Source organism: Hippopotamus amphibius, chromosome 4 (genome assembly GCF_030028045.1).
Source record: "Hippopotamus amphibius kiboko isolate mHipAmp2 chromosome 4, mHipAmp2.hap2, whole genome shotgun sequence".
NCBI lineage: Eukaryota > Metazoa > Chordata > Mammalia > Artiodactyla > Hippopotamidae > Hippopotamus > Hippopotamus amphibius.
The window spans coordinates 48,653,990-48,671,259 of record NC_080189.1 but is presented as its reverse complement, the minus strand read 5'-3'; the positions used below and the strand labels follow the sequence as shown (position 1 = coordinate 48,671,259).

The window sequence follows — 17,270 nt, the reverse complement described above, 5'->3', positions numbered from 1 at the left end:
TTCAAGGCCATGAGGTAAATATCTCTGTCACCCCATTTTACACTTGAGGAAACTGAGGCACAAAGAGGGCAAGTAACTCTGCCCAAAGTTTCACAGCTCATAAGTGGCAGAGCCGAGAGTCCCATTTTGGCAGACCAGCTCCTGAGCCCATGTTCTTCACTACCCATTTTACAATGTAGTTAGTACCCAGGGAAGAAATTAACTATATTGTCTTTCCATTTCACATTCTACGTGATTATCCTGGCAATTTGCTTTCTTTACAAAAATAGGAATTTTTAAATTCCACTTAGGAGAAGAATGAGGAAATAAGCATTTCTCATTACAAACTGCCTTCTCTTAAGATTTTTAAGAGTTTTGTATTCCCCTCTTTTACTCTTAAGTTTCCCCATCCCAGACAGAGACTAGTCTGCTAAATTTGGCCACAGCACTTCATTTAGGAAGGTCCAAAGGAAGCACACTTTCTTTTCATAAGCAAATACAAAGATAGCTGGCAACAAGCTTTCTCTAGTCTGTGTGTGAAATCATGTTACATTTAAATGAGAATGAGTGTGGGCCCCATAGAATGACTTGGGTCTATTCGTTACCAATTTCTCTCACTTTTTAAGGACACCTTCTATTTGGAATTTAAGAACTAAGTGCTGTACCAGCTTAATTTCATTTAATATAGACACACTGACCACCTACTATGTGCTAGATGCTGGGTTAAGGGCTATGGATACACCAGTGAGCAGTAAACAATATCCTTATAAATGAAACATACAGTCTCACTAGATTAAGAACATCTCATTTTCAGTTTGAGTCCTAGAATCTGTATTTTAGAGTTTCAAGGGATTTCCAGATGGCCTATAGTCTGATCCATTTATTAAACAGATGATGAGATGGAGAGCCTAAAAGTTACGGAAGTTTCTTCTCCAGAATCAGAAACTCTAATAGCAGTGCCATCTGGATCTTCTGCTCCTTGCCCACTATTCCTGCCATTTCCTTACTTTGAAGCTTTTTTCCTGTCTGTCCCCCACCCCCAACACCAAGTTCTATTGTTGTTATTTTTTTATCCCCTCAAGATTTCTTAGATGGCTGTGGTCTGACTTTGATGCTAATATTGATCTTCCAATTTTCCAACTTAATTTTTTTTTGTCATTTGCCTCTTTGCTTTGCCTGTCTACATACCTGGCCTACCTGCCTGTCTTTAGAGTTTAATAAGCAATCCCAGGAGGTCATGGATCTTTTGGAGACCTGGGAAAGAAGGGCAGTCTGCAGTGACCCTCCTGAGATCTTCCAAACAAAAACACTGGCCCTTAGCTCCTTAAAGATAGTTGGACTTGCCCAAGGGCAGGGAAGACCAGCAGACATCTTTACTGACATCCCTAGATGGGATAACATCCTTTGGAGGGAAAAACGAGGACATGAAATCTCTTGTTGTGGTACCTATCATTCTGTTCAAGACAGTGAAAACACAGTCTGTCATCCTTGACATCTTAATTGAAAGAAAAGCTTACATAGATTTCAGCCGTAAGAAGTATGTTTATACAAGTGTATAAAGAGGAATAATCTGTCAAGTTGGAAAACTCTTAATGCTACGGGACTCAGTTTCATAATTGAACAATCCAACATGAGCTCACACATCTTACCTTGTTCCATGCCTCAATAATTTTTAGTAGAAATACTTTACCTAGAGGCATATGGTTATTAAAAAGGAGGCTCGGCTTGCTCAAAGTCTGGAATTATTAGCTCATGGCAACAAGCCTGCACTGGAGAAAGACTGTTGGGTCTTTGTTTTCACAGCTTTACTGCAATTTGCCATCTTATTTTCAGAGCCTAGCTGATGTGTTGTTTGGGAAGTTTGTTTTTGTTTTTTGTTTTTTAATGGAAGAAAACATAATTTCACATGGATGAGTGACTTCTCATGTTAGCAGTATTGCAGAATTTTACTATTTCATCGGAAAGTCCAGGGAGCAGTGTGAATATCAAAGGGAATGGACCATGGATTTATTTTAGTATAAAAAATGAGTAAGTTATGGGAGCCATCAAGGTGTGAAGGGGGATGCCCTATATTGCAAGTTGAGAATAAGTCCTACTTCTTTTCATGACCCTTATGACCTTGTGCAAATTTAAATGTTTCTGAATTCAGCTTACTCCCGAGTAAAATGGGAGTAATAGGACCTACCTACCACATTACATTGTTTCAAGTCACATGAAGGTGAAAATATTTAGAAAAATATGAAGCAATGTATAAGTGCAATATAAAAAATGTTATGCAATGTATTAAATAATAATTATTTCTGTATGCACAAAGGGAATTAGACAATTAATGCAAGTATTCCAATACCACTTTGCTTTAATGATCTGAATATTGTGGACAAATGATTATTTCTCAGGCCAAGCTACATAATTACCTCATTCTAGTCCTTTGTATATCTAGTGATGGGTAGGCATAGATTTTGTTGTTGTTGCTGTTGCAGTTTTTGTAGTTTTGAAAGCCTAAGAAATAAGCCTAGAAAACTCCATTGGTTTTGTAGGTGGAATCGAGGAAATTATTTACAGAATCTGTGTAAAACAGTAATTCAAAATTATTCCGAATTCAAACATATAGGGTTCTCAAACAACCAATTTCCCCTCCAAGTATACACTGCTAATTGGTCTGATTGGTATCATTAGTAATTATTATTATAATCCCAAGGGAACCCAGTACCCTGAAAGATTTTCTTAATTAATGAGAAGATACTTACTATTTTAAAATCTAGGAGATCTATGCATGCAGTGGAAATAACTGACCTAATAAGGACATTGATTTAAATGAAACACACTATTCCCCAATTATCCTATACCACTGGGAGTTTTCCACACTTTGGAGAAGAATGAAGACTTGTTTTAAATGTAATTACTTTTGCATCTTCATTTGTATCAGCATTAAGTTGTTTGATTTCTTTTTTAAAAAAATAACCCATCAATAAAAACTGATAACCAACATTACCACTAATTTGTTGGAAACAAAATGTAAATGATGATAATGTGTTGCCCTTGTTTATGAGGATGATATTGCACATTAACATAATCAAATATTTTTAGTTGTCTTTCCTATAACAGTTTTTGCATGTTGCTAACTGTCTGTACTCAAAGCATCCCCCTGGTAACTAGGGGAGCAGACATATGGTAGAAGACCGTATGTATGTATGTACAGATTTAGGTATCTATATGTATGTGTGCATGTATGTAGAGATGTCTGTCTCTATCTATCTATCTGGATATCTTTAGATGAATGGATGGATGGATAATTAACTCTCTGTAGGGTCTCATTATGAAAGTGGGGAGTTCAGATTATTAATCTTGCACTTAGAGCAACTGACCGTTATTAAACATGCTATGTACTTTGATATATAGCTATTTTCTTTTCAGGAAAGGCCCCAAACAAAACATTAAAACTGGAGAATATAAAACAAATGTTGTCTGTTGACTGAGCAGCATTTTATACCTCTCTGACTTGAGCTTTTCACCTCAGAATGACATAGACTTTAAGACCCAGGGACATTACAACTACAAAATTTTGGAGCAATTGAAACCAGCAATTTCCTAGAATTATAAAAGCTGAAGGGGTCTTCAAAGACCTTACTAATCCTTACTGTTCATCTGTACTCCAGAGGTCCCAAGGGTACATGTCAAGAAATACCCATAGTACTTCGTTTGCTTCTCTGAAAACACTCATTTCATTGTTACATGCTTCTTACCTTAGCCTGTCTATGTAACCACTCACACACAGTCTATTAATAGAACTGGTTGTAATTTGCGTACATCTCTGAAATTATGGGTAAAGGTTTTATATTTTTTTATCTTTTCATATATACAACTTCCTAAACATATAAATCTAGGACTAATCTTTGACTAATCCTTGTGTGATGTGTATGACTGTGATAGCTAGCTGTGTTTCCAAGGGAGCTTTCAGGCAAAAAGAACGGAAAACTTAATCTTCTTTGGAATCGTAACAGCAATGCGAAGGAAGAATTATCTTGGCATTCTTTCCCCTAGTTCAGGCTCTGTGAGTCACCCATAGGAGGCAAATGAGCTCCAAAGAAGAGGCTCTTCGTGCTGTCCTTCCCCGAAACACAGGAAGGCGTTAGCCTGCTGAGAACATCTCTCTGCAATCCTTACCCAGCGCTTAGCATGAGGGATTTTTTTTTCTTTTTTAAGAAAATACATTAATTTGAGAAGCACTAGTTTCTATCAGTGGCATTCAGGATATGATGGTTTAACATGGAAGACTCAGCTGTCCTGAGAGGTGTTTGTTTGTTTGTTTTGTTTTGTTTGTTGTTAAGTCTTTACTTCATTGGCTTGACATACAGCTCCCCAGAGCAAGAGCATCAGGAGATTGAGAATCTAGCCAAGGAGGTCATTCGTTTGCCATTTTAAATGAACACAGATAATTCCCTTTTTCCCTCAGCGCCACGTTCTCTGGCTCATTAAATCAATTTAAGTCCCTTAAATTTTTTTTTTTCTGGCAAATTGAAGCAAAAGAACTATGTACTCCTCCAAGGAATGCTTACCCAAGTCCTGCAGGTCAGGCCGAAATCAGTTTCTGTCAAACAGCCTAACACCTCGAGTTATTATGAAATGAGGGATTGGTAATTGGGGGCTGGGCTGCAGATTCAACTCGAGAAAGGCTTGTTGCATTGCTGTGGTTTGTGACCTGGCTTTGTTTTTTTTCCACTCAAAGTGGAGAACTATGAAAATGTCAAAATGGCTTTTTACTGGGAAATTATGAATGAAGTTGGCTCCGCAAATCCAGATAGTGAAAAGTATATCCAGAGCAAAGCCAGGCAGGCTTCCAGGCAGAGGTGTGAGAGAGCATGAATAAAACAAATGCACAGATGTCAGGCTCTAAGGTCCTCCAGAGGGCAGAGGCTTTAGAGTAAACACACAGGACTTCACCACCAGGTCCCTTTCCTAAGATGCAAGGGTTGTAGGAGATTTAGTGGCTTGTTGTCTATTGAATATCAGTTAGATAACAGAGGTCAGGAAATGAAGTGGAATTTGATGTATTAACTAGGAAGCAGCAAAGGAAGCCAGGCTTGTATTTTATTTGTTATTATTTCCCTAATATCCTCAATTATGTGGCTCCCATCAGGAGATCTGATCTGCTGCTCATGTAATGGTGCTGTCCCCACTGGTCCTGGACATGGGAAACAGACAGTGAGTCCCCTGCCCAGGGCATAGAGAATAATGTTTGCTATTTTTTTCTTTTTTTGTTCCCAGGCCTGTCCCAGGCTCTCTATCTTCTCTGCTCCATCTTCACAACAGACAGAGACAGCCCATGCCAGCCTCCATGCCCGGGACCCTGCCCAACCCTACGATGCCGGGCTCTTCCGCCGTCTTGATGCCAGTAAGTGCTTCTGACTTCTGCCGAGGCTTGCCCCGTTTGAAAGAGTACAGGAAGAGCTGAGCTCTAAGCTGACAGAGAAGGAAGTGGCTTCTTCTGGATGGAGAGTTGAGCTGGGTGCCAGTTTGCTTTCAGTGCCTAGTTGTGCATCCCTAGGTGTCTTGCTGGCTTCTCCATCCTTCAGTGCTTCCCTAATGAGGCATGGTTCCATCTTCCTGCTGGTGACAAGTGAGCTTGTCATACCCAGGGAATGGAATTTGTCTAGGGGAAGGGGATTTTATGACTACTCCAAAGTCTATAGCTTGGGCTATGTACTGAGTGTCCTTAAATTGCCAATGAGTGGTCTAGCCAGGACTCAGAGTGATAATGAGAATATAGCAATAATGAGGATGGTACATAATAACTGCTAACGTGTATCCGTGCATGTTACGTTCTATTAATCATGTTAGCAGCGTTTATTGAGTGCTTACCACATGCCAGTCACCCTCTAAGCACTTCATCAAGACGTGAAACAACCCTCTCAGGTGGGTACTATTACTGTCCCCATTTTTTGAATGAAGAAAGTAAGGCAAGTAAGTTGCTTGGCTGAGAAGCAGAGTAGCTGAGTTTTGAACCCAGGAGTTCTCTCTCAACCACTACATGATCTGCACATTCTCTTCTTTCACTCTCATAACAAATCTCTGAGGTATACACTGTTTTCACCCTCATTTTGCAGATGAAGGAACCAAGGCACAAGAGGCTGAGGAACTTGGTTAAGTGACTAAGTCACTAAGAGCTAGTGAGTGGCAGAATCAGGTATTAAATCCAGGCGGTCCGACTCCCAAGTCTACAGGCGTAGGTGATATTATGCTACCCCTCTCTGAAAACAGTAGATTCGTGTAGAACACAGATACAGACTGTTTCAGAGCAAACCTTGCTCTCTTGCCACGGGATCCCCACCCTGCACGTCCTCATCTTCCCTGGCATTGTGCTTCAGTGCACATGCCTGGTGTTACGATTCACGGGGCCATAAGTGTTCTCAAAAGCCTTAAAGGTGATATGACAATTCAACTAAAACCCTCCCACAACAATATCAGGAATGTTTTGCAGAGCATTTTAGCATTCCAAGGGACTGTCTACATTTGCTATTTCATTTTGTTCTCACAGCAGTCCTGTGGGAATATGACTGCAGTCATTATTGATATATTTATTTTACCAGTGAAAAGCTGAAGAGTCAGACATTGAAGGGATTCGTCTAACGTCACACAGCTTGTAAGGGGAAAGTGTGACTAGAACGCACATCTCACCTCATGCTGAGCAGCCCAGATCATCCCAGGATGAGCAATTTGCTCATTTATCCAAGTGGAAACAAGGTGGGTGGAGAAAGGCTTGGTGGCCCAATTGTAGCAACATGGACCTGCCCACTGTAAGTATCAGGTAGTTCAGGCTAGAAAGATTCTTTGCAGAATTGGGTGAGAAGGACAGGTGAGCTGACTGACTTTACCTGCATCACTCACCTTAAACCTCTTTAAATGAAGGAAAACACCACCACCAATGCTGTGATCCTGGATTTCATTCAACCCCACTAATTGCACGGAGAATTCTACCACAAGCCGTCTTCATCCAGGCTTTAAATTCTGCTTGTCCAAACTAGTTTCCTTTCAGAAATTCTATGCATTGTCCAGAAAAATACCACTGCAGTGACCTTTTTTACCCCATTTGAATAAACTGTGTACCATTCTCAGGGGCAAAGGTGGGCTATTTACGCTGAAAAGACCCAGAGAAAAGGGTGCCTGGCACTGGTTCCCACCGCATCACTTCATTGTACAACTTGAAATAATAGAGGAGTTGAACAGAAAAAGAGCCTTTAAAGTTTTAACAGAGAAGTCAATATACTTGAAATTTAAAAAAACAAAAAAACAAAAAACATTGATGCTTCAGAGTAGAAGCAAAGGATCAGGTGCATGGTAAAGAGCCAGTGTAGGTAGAGAGTCAGGGGTTCCCAAACCCACGTCAGCAATGTGTACATCTGTCATGAAAATAGTGTTAGTCTAGAGCAGTGATTCTCAACTGGGGGCACTTTTGCCCCCAGGGGACATTTGGCAACATCTGAAGACACAGTTGACTGTCACAACTTGGGGGAAATGCTACTGGCATCTAGGGGGTAGAGGCCAGGGATGCTGTTAAACGGTCAGCAATGCCCAGGATAGTGACCATGACAAAGAATTATTTGGCCCAGAATGTCAGTAGTGCTGAGGTTGGGAAATCGTGACCCGGAGTGACACTAATGTGACTAAAGAAAATGAACACAAGGTATCTAAAAGAATATGCTTAGAGTTCTAGGCCTAGAAATCTGAGCCTTCTCTTCCGTATTATCAAGTTGCCAGCCCTTGCACTGTAACTTTGACTTGTCAAGCATGGTCTTTCCGTAGAGTTCTCTGGCCCTGAGAAATCATGCTTCCCTTGGCATAAAAGATTAGTTTATGCCTGTAGGTGAAGGTGAGGTTCTAAACTGATTTGTAGTGTGTGCTGTCAGGCTGCATAGTTCACAAAGCCCTAGGTCTGAAACAAAGGATGAATTTGTTCATTCATTCTTTTATTTCATAAACTTTTGTTGAGCACCTTCTATGGGCCAAGCTCTGGGCTAGATGCTGGCATGTGGTAAACAAGAAAGCAGGCATTGCCTTCCAGGAGTTCACTGGCTTGTGATTTCTGATCTTGAAAGTCAAATGCTGAAGTAATTTGGGAATATGAACACCCATTTATAATTACAAAAGCTCGGTGAACTGCAGGAAAACAGCTCCCGTTTTCCAGTTTGTTTCAAAAGAAAGGAAGAAGTTCAAGAAAAGGTGATATCCTTTACCTGAATGTTTTGCCCACAGTGCTCAACGTTGCTTAGTGTTCGGCAAAGCCACTCCCGTCTTCTAGTCCACTCGTTAAAGCCACACTCGTGGGCAGCGCATTATTAGCACAAAGCACCAAGTAGTTGTTTTGAAGAGGCTCTTGTTAACCCCCTATAATTACTTAGATGGAAAAATGCAATTTTTTAAGATAGAGAAATCAGCCTGCTTTCAGTATTCTGTTTAATTTGTGAGTCATAAGGTAGAAACAGTCATAGACTGTAATTTTTCCGAAAAGTGGGAAGCATGGCTGACCCTGGATCCAGAGGCAGCACGCGGGCCACTCTCACTTCTTTGTAGAGCATGATGACTGCAGAGCATGATGGCAAACCCTGGACAATCATGTGTCCTTCTGGATGACCCTCCTTCAGAAAACTGAAAGCAAATCCTCCTTTGGACTTGATTTCCCTCCAGGACAGGAGTTCCCAGTACCCAGGATCTAATGCCTGATGATCTGAGGTGGAGCTGCTGTAATAATAGAAATAAAGTGCAAAATACAAGTAATGTGCTTGAATCATCCCGAAACCACCCTGCCACCCCCGTCCATGGAAAAACCATCTTCCATGAAACCGGTCCCTGATGCCAAGAAGGTTGGGGACCACTGCTCTAGGAGAAGGTCACTAATTGGACTAAAGGGTCAAATGCTATTCCAACTCTCTTATCCCCCAGCCTCTGGCAAGTGGAAGTTATAAAGTAATAAGTATTTTTTAGAGAAATCTCCATGACTTAACAATTAGAGTACACAGATGTACTTTATGACATTGAACTGTACACTTAAAAGGAGTTAACATGGTTAATTTTATGTTATGTGTATTTTACCATGATTAAAAAAATAATTTAAAAAATTAGAGTACCCAGGCTGCCTGGAGATTTAGGGGAATATGAAAGTGAATACAGTCAGCCCTCCACATCTGTGGGCTCTGCATCTGCAGATTCAACCAATCATGGATTGAAAAAAAATTTTTTTAATTCCAGAAAGCTCCAAAAAACATCACTTGAATTTGCCGAGTGCTGGCAACTATTTACATCGTATTTACATTGTATTAGGTATTATAGGTAATCTGGAGATGATTTAAAGTATAAGGGAGGCTGTGTGTAAGTTTTATGCAGTTACTATGCCATTTCACATAAGGAACTTGAGCACCCTTGGATTTTGGTATCAGAAGGTGGTCCTGGAACCAAGCCCCAGCAGATACTGAGAGACAACTCTATTTTATGTTGTTGAATTGGTGCTGCAAAAGGTTTTGCTAGAGTAGTCTAGAAAGTTCTCCTTCATTAAGTAGCTCCTTTTGAAACAGTTTCACATCAATACACTGCTACATAACTGATAAACTAATTCTGGCCAAGGTAAGAATGGTGCTTTGCTGTGACAGGAAATGTGCCCCAGTCATTCATGAGAACGCTTTCAGCAGGCAGCTCTGCTAATCCACACGCTGATGTCATAGTTACACCCCTACTCCCACCCCACACACAGTAGGAGTTGCAGTGATGGTCTCAACAATGGAAGGGACCTTACAGGGTCGTTTAGTTCAGCTGTTACTCTCAGCTCTTGCCTGTGAGGTTTCCATCCTCCCCACTTTGATGAACTCCAGGGATAAGGAACTCTGTATTTTCTAAGGCTACCTAAGCTAACTCTAAGCAGAAACCTGGTTCCCCCCAAATTTCTGACCATTGTTTTCATTGCCATCCTTTGGCAAATGGAAGAACTTTCACACTGAAGGAACTATTTCCCCCCTGAGGAAAGTCGAATTATTTTCTGTGGGATTTCAGTATTAAGTATACTTGCATTATTCTAGTTCTTCAAAAAGTGCTAATTTTCTACTAAACAGAAAATATTAATCAGACACACCCTTCCTTGACTGAAATAGAGATTTTGCTGTATTGACTTTTTAACAGGGACACCCTGGAGACAAAAATTGCCAGAACTCAATGTAGGTATTTGAGTGTTAATTCTAGACACTTGGGCAGGCCAGCAGGACAGTGCGGGGGGGGGAGGGGCGTTGCTCACTTGTCTTCAGTACCCTCACTGCTTTCTTCACCTTCCCAGAGCCCTAGCCCTGCTGTGAGACCTAAAACTGCTGCTGTACAGAGTCAGACGAGATTAACAGGGAAGAGCAGATGTGCCAGGGGCAGCAGCTCAAAGACCTCTGCTGAATCACTTTGATGGTGGTCGTGAGTTAGAGCGACAGGAAGACATGTCATCTTTAAGAGGGTGGCTTTTAAAATGAATTTTTTCTCATTGCTAAAGTGATTCATGTTTCTGTATAAAATTTAGAGAGAACAAAAAAGCCACAGATAACCTGTGATAACCATTCGGTATATTCCATATCCTTCCAGGATTGTTCTATACATATGTTATTCTTTGTAGCTGTAAAAGTAAGCATGATGAGTAGTATTTGGAGTGTTTGCAAAAGTGGAAGTATTGCATACTTTTGTTTGGAAATGATCTACCATGACAACGTAGTTCTCTTTGTCATCAGGTGTATTCTCTAGGAGGCTCAGCTTTGGATGATTCTTTGAGTGCTTGAATTCAAGGTTCAGGAGTATATTGCTTACCCGTCACCTAACCACAGGCGTTCCCCGTCGTTATTCACAGAAATTCAAAACGATCCATTTGAAAGAGAAATGCAGCTTTGTCTGTGACATAGACTGCCTTTCTCAGACGTCTGATTCTGTTACTTTCCTTTCTCTTAGATGGAGAGACAAATGTCAGTGAACTCCAACCTCCTGGGAATGCAAGGTCCAAATCTCAGCAACCCCTGTGCTTCTCCCCAAGTCCAGCCAATGCATTCAGAAGCCAAAATGGTAAATAACAGTAATAATCATCCTTTTGTTATTTCATGACTTTTCCTTTTGATTTCTGCTCTGACTTCCAAACTTCGGTTAGGTCAGGTAGAAGGCTCCGTCTTTGTTTCAGTGAATAGGTCTTTCTGTGGAAAAGCTGTGCAGAGCTTAGCTCTCTCTTTGAGGCTGTTACTGAACCGTGGCGTTGAATGCTCGTATAACAAGCACTGGGCCAGCATGTGGCCTTGGTAAAAGGGACTTTTAGAAGTTTGGGGAGATCCATAAGAGTTGAGGTGGGATACACCCAAGTATGTGTATATTTGCTCAGAAAATTAACGAAATGATCCAGAGTTTCTCTCCTTCAAGGTAGTCAGTTTCAGTGCTACTCTTCCCATCTACATAGCCACCAAAACAGACATGTGATTTTTAAGCACACGCTATTGTGAAAATATTTTTCATTTTTTGCTATCATCATCAGATGTGACATTGACTTGAAAGGACCAGAGCCTTGTTTTCTTGTGGGGTAACTGCAGCTCATACTGAAATGTGTGATTTCAGGTGACAATCTTTAGTGACTTTTAACATGTGAGATTGTTGTGCAGCAAGGTTAGTCTTTCCAATCAAAGTGATAGATTCATGCATTTATATTCTACTAAATACTAATAAAAGCAACGCATGTCGATCTTGGCCATATAAAGTAAATTTGCTGGTTATATTTTGTGGAGTTACTTGAGGTAAGTCATTCAGTTTTCATATAAATTTTGACACCATAGTTAGTAAGGTATCAGATGTCAACAAAATACACGGCAGCAGTTTTTAGTATCTGATATTGGATAGAAAGCTTTTGCTAGAAGTTGGAGATGTATTTGGTTTGCTGACTGATAGCACTGGGGACCACGTCTGATGGCTGGGGTGAGGATGTTATTGACACCTCCGAAAAGTAGCCATCATCCCCAGTGACTTCGTTTTCAATGGCAACAAGTTTTTTTGATGCCTGCTTTGGTCACTTTCTGTTGGAAACTTCACTCATTTGACTTGCAGCTTCTTAACCCAAGGAAGCAACTGAACTCCCAGTGTTGGCTACCTTGGGCAAATAAAATCTGTGGTCGGGAGAATTCTCTTTGCCGTGCCACAGTCCCCGTGACATGCCAAATGGCACCAGCATCTTCAGCAAAGCTCGTTAAATCTTTTTGGAATCGACAAATATTTTTTCAACTCAAGCCCTGCTGAGCCAAACCAAATACTTGCTGGCAGAGTAAAGTCCAAACTGGCATCTGCTTTGGAGACCAGAGTAATGCCATTTACATTTTTGTGGAGGAAAATAAAAAATGAACTGTGAAGGTACTTAAGAAAAAAACAAAATTAAGTTATTCATGTGTATGAATAAGTGTTCTGGGTCTAAGGATCAGATGCTACTCCTCCAGCTGGATTATTTCTGAATCATCTAGTTTAGTTCAGGGTCTGTATCCCTTTTGAGGGACCTCCCAGACAAACTTGAGGTAGATTCTAAAACACAATTCCAAATCAAATTTCCCTGCCCGTTGAGTTTCACTGGATTTTTTTTGCCACAACTCAACTCAGAAGTGTCCTACCCCTCTTCTTGCTGGCAAAGAAGGAACATGCTTCCAAAGGGAATACAAATTTTTAGTTATTTATATGTATGAAATAAAAACACATGATATGGCAGATTAGTAGTGACTGATGTGAGCAGGAGACAAAAGGCAATCGGACTGTGCTTATAAAAATAGTGTTACCCCGCAAATGTTGGTCAAATTAAATGTTGAGCAGGCATACTATTCTGCTGATTCATGTTCTAAGTGAATGAATATTTCCAGACCCATGATGTCTGGGCAAATGAACTGTATCATGGAGTTGATACAGCTTTTTTCCTCTGCTCCAAACTCCCACCCCTAACCCCGTTATTGCCAATACAAATTTGGATTACTGTTAATCCAAAGGGAAAAATGGTAATATTGGCCACTTATATTTTGGAAGAATAGCGTTTACCTAGTAGCTTGGAAAAGCATTAAGTAAATGACTTTTAATACATTACTCAGCATCCCTGTTCTGATTTCTGCTTGCTTTTACTCACTGGAGAAACCAGTTATTGCCGTCTACTAACCATACAATATTTTCTAGCAGCTTTGGTTTGCTTAGATGAAAAGCTTTTATAAAATACAAAGTAGAGAAGGAAAAAAAAAAATCTTCCACAATGTTAATGTCAGCCAGAGCCTCCCCAGGTTTCTCAGAACTATGGGCTTTGTTGTTCTATGCCTAATTTTCTTCCTGTGTAAGACTGGAATGGATTCCAGATTTCAACTAAGACTCTTGTTTCACTGTTTTCAAGGACTTTTCCAAAGGTCACACACGGGCTATTGTGATGAAGGCACTCTGTGGGGTGCGTTCTCAGAGCACAGGAGAAACCAGAGCACTGCCTGGAAGGTGTCGCCCACCCCCCAGTGCTGCAGACCTGTTCTCCTGGGGAGGGTGGTGTCACAGTGTCCGTTTTACACTCCCTCTTGGCCACTGACAAAAGCCATCATCCTGAACCTCTGGTGAAACTCAGAGGTCCTGGAGGTGGACGAAAGCTGTAGACAGGATGGCTTTACACGTACAACGTTGTTAGAAGCTGTCTGACAAGTGATGGCTCAACAGAATACGTCCATTTTTCCTTGCCCTAAATCGGTCATTTCTGTTGTGGGAGAGCACAAAATAGGTGTCCCCAGCAAGCTCTATGTTGCAATAGCCTGCAACATTTTAAATCAAGATCACACATGTTCTTCTTTTGATTTAATGTGTATTAGTATCAAGCAGTTCACTTCAATGTACTGTAGTCACATCTGTGCAAGCTGGTTTTGTCATAAGTCTGCCAGATAATAATTTAGTTTTGTGGATCTTTTTCTGAAGAATTAAACCAACAGACATACAGCCTCACAGTTTTGCACGTGAACATGTGCATATGGGATTTCGTTTGGGGGGGTCATAGCAGACTCAGAGCTGTGAGAGCCTTCCACCTTTCTAACCACACAGGATGATAGGCTCTTCCTCTCAGATTCCTGGGATCCGTGGGTGTCTTCCATGAAAATGGGGTCTGCTAGAAGGAAATTCACTGGATACCTGGTGGACAGTTTTAACACTCAAAGGAGAAAGGGAGAGAGGGAGGGGGCATGAACAGAGAGAAATGGAAACGGGGAGGAAGAAGGAGACACAACGGGCAGGAAATGCAAACCAGACTGGGACCTGTCTTTCCAGCCTCTGCTGGGTGCGCGCAGTTCTGCAATGATGTGCATGTGGTGCTCTCAGAGTTATTGTAGATTCGTGTTCATTTCTATTTGTGAGAATTAGACCAATTCCATCTAACTTTGAAAAAGGTTTTCCTTTTCTTCTTTTTAGAGAAGTCAATAATAGGGTTGGAAACTAAATAGGGGGTGGGGAGAGTTTGCCCATACACCTGTCTTGAGTCTCATTAATGATGAGAGGACAACTACCACACTGAAACTGGTGAAAATGAGGATGGCGCACAAACAACCACTCACAGAAGGCTCGGGCCACTCTGCCCAGCTTTCACCTTCAATTTGGATAGGGTAGGAGGCCTAGGAACTGCTTATACCAGGGAGAAGGTATGTATAGCTATGACCTGATTTTATTCTCAGGACAGTCTCATAACAGGGATATTGTCCCCATTTTACAGCCGAGAAAACTGAGGATCCAAGGGGTTAAAAAACTGGCCCGACGATACATCATGTAGCAAAAGCTAAAGTCTCAGACTCTAATGACAAAACTTTTTCATCACAACGTTGATCCTTTAGATAAAAATATACAGCTTCCAGGTATCAGTAACCAGCGGATTAAATCAAATTCTTTTTAGGTTAATTTATATATACGTACTAATGGGAGACAAGGATGGCAAGGATAGTTTAGACTTCCAGATAACCTGGAAAAAATGTAGAGTGGTTGGTTAGTATGGAATTCACCTCTTGGTTTAACCAGACCTCTGTGGCTTCACTGACTGGTCCAGCTTCACTGCCTCTTATTCAAACACGTTTTAATAGTGACATTTCTTGTTTTACATGTGTGTCTCCCCCACTTGATTGATTGGAAGCTCCTTGAAAATAATCCTTGCATTGTGTAAGCTCCGTGTACTGAGAAAGGCCCCATGAATGAGACCTGAATTTAATTGAGTTGAGTTGAATTAAAGTTATGAGAAGGAACCAAACCCTAGCCCTAAAAATGAGGGTGGGATGGAGTGGGTAGGGAGTAAGGGTGGGCTAAGAAGGAGAGGGTAAAATGTGTTAATGTGTTAATGTGTTAAATGTTGAGCTAAGTATTCAGCTTGTAAAGAGTAGCTGACATTTGATTTCTTTGAAAGACATCTAGAAACAATATCTGTCATATTTTTTCCTTGAGAGGGAAGCAATATGTCTGTTCCTTAGAAAACACAACTTAGAATATCACTGCCCTCCTAGGAATTGAGAACAATCAATCCTAAATGCTATTTCATCCATTGTGATGGACTGATTGTGTTGTATTTTGGTCACCGACTATCAATACCTCATTCACAGTTAGGTTTGCAGTTTATTGAATGAATACATAAATATATGCATTAATGAATGAATGAAGGAAACCAAAAAGATTGGAGAGTCAAGACCTTATAGAGATGGAGGGCACTTAGTGAAGACTTTGCCCAATTCCTCATTTCACAAGTGAGGACACAAAAGCCTGGTAAAGACCTAGGGAGATCAAGCCATCATTTAAACACAAAGCTGGGCCCCAACTCAGGCCTTCACGCTTCTACCCAGAAATGTGCTTTTTCCATCAGCTGTACTGATCAATTACTAACAGTGCTTCTTTTTTCGGCTCATGGTTTCCTCCTGGCAGATCGGCAGAGAAGAAGCGGGATGGTATAGTGAGCAATCCATGGTTAAATCTCCACTTTGTTTTGAATGTCAACCTGGGTGTTTTTGTGTTTGCCTTTCCCCTCCCTAATTATCGAGCTGCATAACTGCTTGCCTACGGTGCCCCTTGGCCACCCACTGTCCAACAGATAAATCACAGAGAAGCCTGGCTCCATATGGAGTTGCCTGGAAAGTTTATACACATGAAAAGACAGTCTCCAGGTAACATCTCTCTGGCACTCTTTAGAAATGCAGTTCTTCGATTTGCCTATTTGCTTTAATCATCCCCAGCTTCACTTCCTAAGTGTCCAGGAATAAAAAAAGTGGTGAATAAATACGCTGTCTGCTTCTCAGAAGCTTTGTGGTGAGGCAGGAAATGCTGTTGACTTGCTCTCTTCTCATTAACTTTCGAATCAGGCCAGCAGCTGTGTGTCCCTTTAGCCAGTGATCAAAACGTGATGATGGGCTGAACCAAGGTGACCACTCTTCAGAATCCTTCTCCCTCAGTGCTCTGAAAAACCACTGTTGTTCTATGACAACAACCACAAAAATCTAAGCTCTCACTAATATGTGTGATGGATGTTATTTTAAGGGCAATTTGCCTTCTTAAAACACCATGGTAGAAAATAGTAATTGCTAGCAGTAATTAATCACTTGTGTATGTGGCAGAAATTATGTTAAGCATCTTGCAATATATTATCTCATTTAATTCTTGAATCAATATGCTAAGGGAGGCACTATTCTTAATCTCATTTTATAAATGAATCAAGAGGTTGAGTAACTTGTGAAGAACCTGCAAGCTGGTAAAATATGATGCTGGAATTTGAATCCAGACATTGGGCTTTTGGTCCTGACCGTAAACCATAATGTTTTGCCAGCATTAGGGGATGATCATCCTATGAGTTTATATTAGTAGAGCACTTTCCAAATTGCAAAGTGCTTCCATATACATTGTCTCCTTGGAGCCTCATAGCAACCCTGTAGGGTCAACAGGGAAATATTACTGTCCTCATTTTATAGACACAGAGAGGTTCTAAGCGACTTTTCTAACATGATCCAGTGGCATAACCAAGCCCTGAGCCCAAGTCTTCTTTGATATTTGTCCTATTTCTACTATATCATGCTGACCCTGGGGTCCCCAGGATAACTTATTCTGAATCAAAGCAAGTTCTTTATAAAAGTAAAACTCAGTGGTATTAAAGTATCAATAAGATGAGGCTCAAATTAATAACTAAGCTGAGCCACCTATTAACTTCTCTAGTCCTCATCATCTAAACCCTGGAGAGAAGACTGATGCATATTTCTGTCTGGCCAAGACAAGTGCTACATTAAAGAACTAAAAGC

General features: G+C 40.8%; 1 protein-coding gene across 1 annotated transcript in view; it reads left to right on the top strand.

Moving 5' to 3' along the window:
- Window positions 1-17,270, top strand: part of CREB5 (cAMP responsive element binding protein 5) — a 125,056-nt gene that overhangs the window by 22,521 nt on the left and 85,265 nt on the right. The window contains exons 2-3 of the mRNA XM_057733017.1: window positions 5,245-5,371; window positions 10,942-11,052. Coding sequence (XP_057589000.1) covers window positions 5,245-5,371; window positions 10,942-11,052 — 238 coding nt within the window. The remainder of the gene's footprint in view (window positions 1-5,244; window positions 5,372-10,941; window positions 11,053-17,270) is intronic.